The following is a 3,631-nucleotide window of genomic DNA, read 5'->3' as shown; positions in this document are numbered from 1 at the left end:
TTTAACATTTTCATGTAGCCGAATAATTAGTGTGCATAATTGAGAATAATTTCTCTACAGAATTTTTATTACTTTATTAAAATCCTTATATAAATGTAGGATATCATTTCAAAGTGACAGTGTAATAATTAACGAGAGCTGTTCAGATAGTGACATGGATGCAAACAATAACTTTAAAAAAAGGAAATCATCAAAAAATAACAATTTTCATGAATGTACGGAAGGAACAGAAGCACTTAACGAGTAATTATAATTACTTTGCATTAATTATAATATATGATGTTTTGAATTTAATATCAAATTTTCTATATAAATATATTCTATCTATTATATAAAACATTCTTGTAGTGATTCCATCAATTATCTTTATAATAAGTAGATTTAGTAGACAACTGGAAATAATTTTTTCAAGAAAGTAGCAGACATTCTGATCCCAGTCGCTGGATACATTACACTAAAATGACTCGATGTAATAATGCAACATGCAATCTATATAACAAAAAATTCATTATATGTATTAACTACTTAAATACTTTATAAGCTGACTTGATAGAGACACATCCAGATAAATTAACAGAAAAGGAGAAGAAAGAAGTTGAATTCCATTGGGTTTAGAACTTTTTTACTATAAAACGCGACACAGAGACAACATGTAAAGAATGTAAAGCCACAATTGCACATGTTCAATTGATTTAAAAGGGCGCTTAAAACGAATTCACAAGTAAGTATATTCCACACACACACACGCACGCACACACAGAGCTGCATGTTGTTCTTAATATAAAAAATAATAATCTATAAAATAAAAACTATATCATATTTTTCTCACACGTAATTTGGAACATTTCATATGTACATTTTAATGAGGTATGCTTAACATTAAATGAGACATCGTTAAACTAACAAAAAAATATCAAAACGCGATTTATATAAAAATATACAGTGATGTAACACAGCATTTCATACGTACTATTGTACGTTATACGCGAGGTTATATGTCTCAGACTTATTAATTTCCACTGCACAAGTTATCTTACATCTATAATTGGAAGATTAGATTCTCCTTATAAGAATATAGCAATTGAATAAGAATTTAAATTTAAATCTTCTACAAAAACATTCTGCTATTAATATTGTAAAAAATATACATTGGCATAATGCTGTTGGAAGACAGTGGCAATGAATCATCAATATCATTGCCATGAGAATTATCTTTAAATTAGGCCGTTCAGAAGCAACATAGACTGAACGTTCCATATATCTGAGGATGTATGGAAGAAGTAATGTTACGTTTCTGCTAAGAGACATAACATAAAATCAAATAAGATTGAAGAGATAATGCTGATATTCTTATAAGAAAAAAATATACTTTCGCAATGGATATATGTATAGTAAAATAAGTATACATGTTCCTCATGGGAATTAGTTCAATTAATTAGATTACATATAGGAAGCAGAATATAAATGAAAAATTTATCAAATATTGGCATACAAATGCTCTTCGTGGAAGAAACGTTGTGTTGGAACGGTATTATGCGAAGCCTGGTCCTTGAGGACGGCGATACCAGGGACAGCAGCCACAGCAGAAGCAAGATATGCAGCATATTACTAGGAAAATAATTCCAATCACTCCAGCTGCTACAGGAAGAATGAGAGTAACTCCAGTTGTCTTCGCAAATTCCAACAAAGTGCAGCAATAAGACCTTTTATTCTCTATATCGACGCAGCAATAATTGTTTTCCTTTGGATCAAATATTCTTGGGCATGTAGTAGCCCAGTGGTCGAAAATGTTCCTTTCCAAAATTTCAAAGTTACAATCTATCAATCCACCATGAACGTATCCCGCGAAAAGGCAAATCAGCAGCAATGCTTCCTTGAGATGTGACATTTTGATGCTGTTCTTCTAACTGAACTTCACTATTTGTAGACGCCGCTCGATGGTCGAGCAATATGCCTGGCTGTGACGACGATACACGTCTAGTGACGAATCTCAGGCAACTCAATATCAAAGATTATTAATGTTACCCGCGTGTTTATGTGTACCATTTTTTTATTTTTTTTGTTAACGCAGTTAAATATTGTTTTCAACCTTATGTTAAAAAAGTACAAAGTGTTATATAAGAGTACTCGAGTAGTGTTTCGGAACGTAGCCAACAAGAAAAATTGATTCCAAATTTGATATTGTTTATTTTTTGATATTTTTAGTAATATATCTTCATTTCTTGTATAATTTTGTAGAAATTTTTGGACAAGAAAATTTTTATAATGATTGTATGTTTAACTTCCACGATTCTTAAAAATAATAGCTGTCATATAATTGTCGTGTAATATAATTGTAACGTTAAATGCCAAATATTTTATTAACTTTATGTTATTACCTGTATCTTAACAGATTCACACCAAACGCTTCAATTTCATTGGACCATTGCGGAGAATGTTTCCAATTTTGATTTGGCAGAATATATAAAATTATTTAATTCAGATAACAATTTATTTTTTAATGAAATTTTTGACCTCCTTTTAGACAAGGTTAATTTACATATTATGTACAAAACAGATACATTTATTGACGATTGAATTGATTATTCCGAAGTGAATTTATTTCTGAGTAAACATTTGCGTTTAAACTTTTTTTATTTCTTCAAACCACATATTTTATGTGACTCGTATAGTATTATATTAAATATTACTTTGAACGTTTTTCTAACATTGTAGCATCGGCGAATTTTATATAAAAATTTCATGAATGTTATACATTAAAGCATCAACTTTTAATATTTAAATTTATCTTGATTTATTTCGGTGTAATTTTTCATTTTCAACATATTATAATTTTAATATATATTTTTTCCTGTATAATAATGAAAGAGATGTGTATTTTATTTCGTTATATTCTGTATTGTGTAGAAATAATTTCATTTGTACTTAGTAATTTTTTTATCATACGTATACAGTGACTGCAAAAAGTGTTTGGTAAGGGAATTTTTTATAAAAAAGTCTTATTTGTAAAAAATAAGTAATTAAACATTAATTAACAATTTCGCATAATGAATACATTCTGTTCTAACATAAACAAATGAGCTCCGTATTTCTGATTTCAGAAGTTTAATTCTTCGACTGTACAAATACTTTTTGATCATCCTGCCTATACAATTTTCACTTTACACTTATATTTTAAATAATATATTTTTTATAATTAATACATCTTTTGGTATATTTAATTTTGAGAAATATGTCGTCTATTTTATAAGTAAATTGTTAATTACAAACAAGAAATACAAAATCATCCCTAAATTTAAACTTACCATAACCACGTATAAAAGAACTAGTAATATTCGATTATTTTTATTTTTCCGAGGAACAATTCGATCGATAGAATATTTGAATTTACTTGATTATTACATCCTACATTCGCTTTTAAATATTCGTATAATAAAATTTTTAAAACGGATGCTTTGTTTATAGTAGAATAGTGTACATAATTGAAAACAATACCTCTATTGCCTCTTTTTTTTACCTTTAAATTATTCCTTACATAAACGTAGGATATTTCGTCCAAGATAGTTCAATAAATAACAAAAGCAATTCATATAACGATCCAAACTGAGATATAATTTTAAGAAAAGCGAAA

The 3,631-nt window shown here is 28.1% G+C and overlaps 1 protein-coding gene across 1 annotated transcript; it reads right to left on the bottom strand.

The window, feature by feature from the left end:
* Positions 1–1,461: 1,461 nt before the first annotated feature.
* Positions 1,462–1,988, bottom strand: LOC108748152. Its single transcript, XM_018486183.1, has one exon. It carries the CDS (start codon positions 1,886–1,888, stop codon positions 1,532–1,534), a length of 357 nt encoding a protein of 118 aa, XP_018341685.1. The 5' UTR covers positions 1,889–1,988; the 3' UTR covers positions 1,462–1,531.
* Positions 1,989–3,631: the final 1,643 nt, after the last annotated feature.

The sequence above is a fragment of the Trachymyrmex septentrionalis genome, unplaced genomic scaffold, assembly GCF_001594115.1.
Source record: "Trachymyrmex septentrionalis isolate Tsep2-gDNA-1 unplaced genomic scaffold, Tsep1.0 scaffold212, whole genome shotgun sequence".
NCBI lineage: Eukaryota > Metazoa > Arthropoda > Insecta > Hymenoptera > Formicidae > Trachymyrmex > Trachymyrmex septentrionalis.
The sequence above is the reverse complement of the archived record's forward strand: the minus strand, read 5'-3'. Positions and strand labels throughout refer to the sequence as shown.

What these genes read in the sequence shown, in the direction of transcription:
- LOC108748152 (XM_018486183.1), bottom strand. Translation starts at nt 1,888, where the DNA reads ATGTCACATCTCAAGGAAGCATTGCTGCTGATTTGCCTTTTCGCGGGA.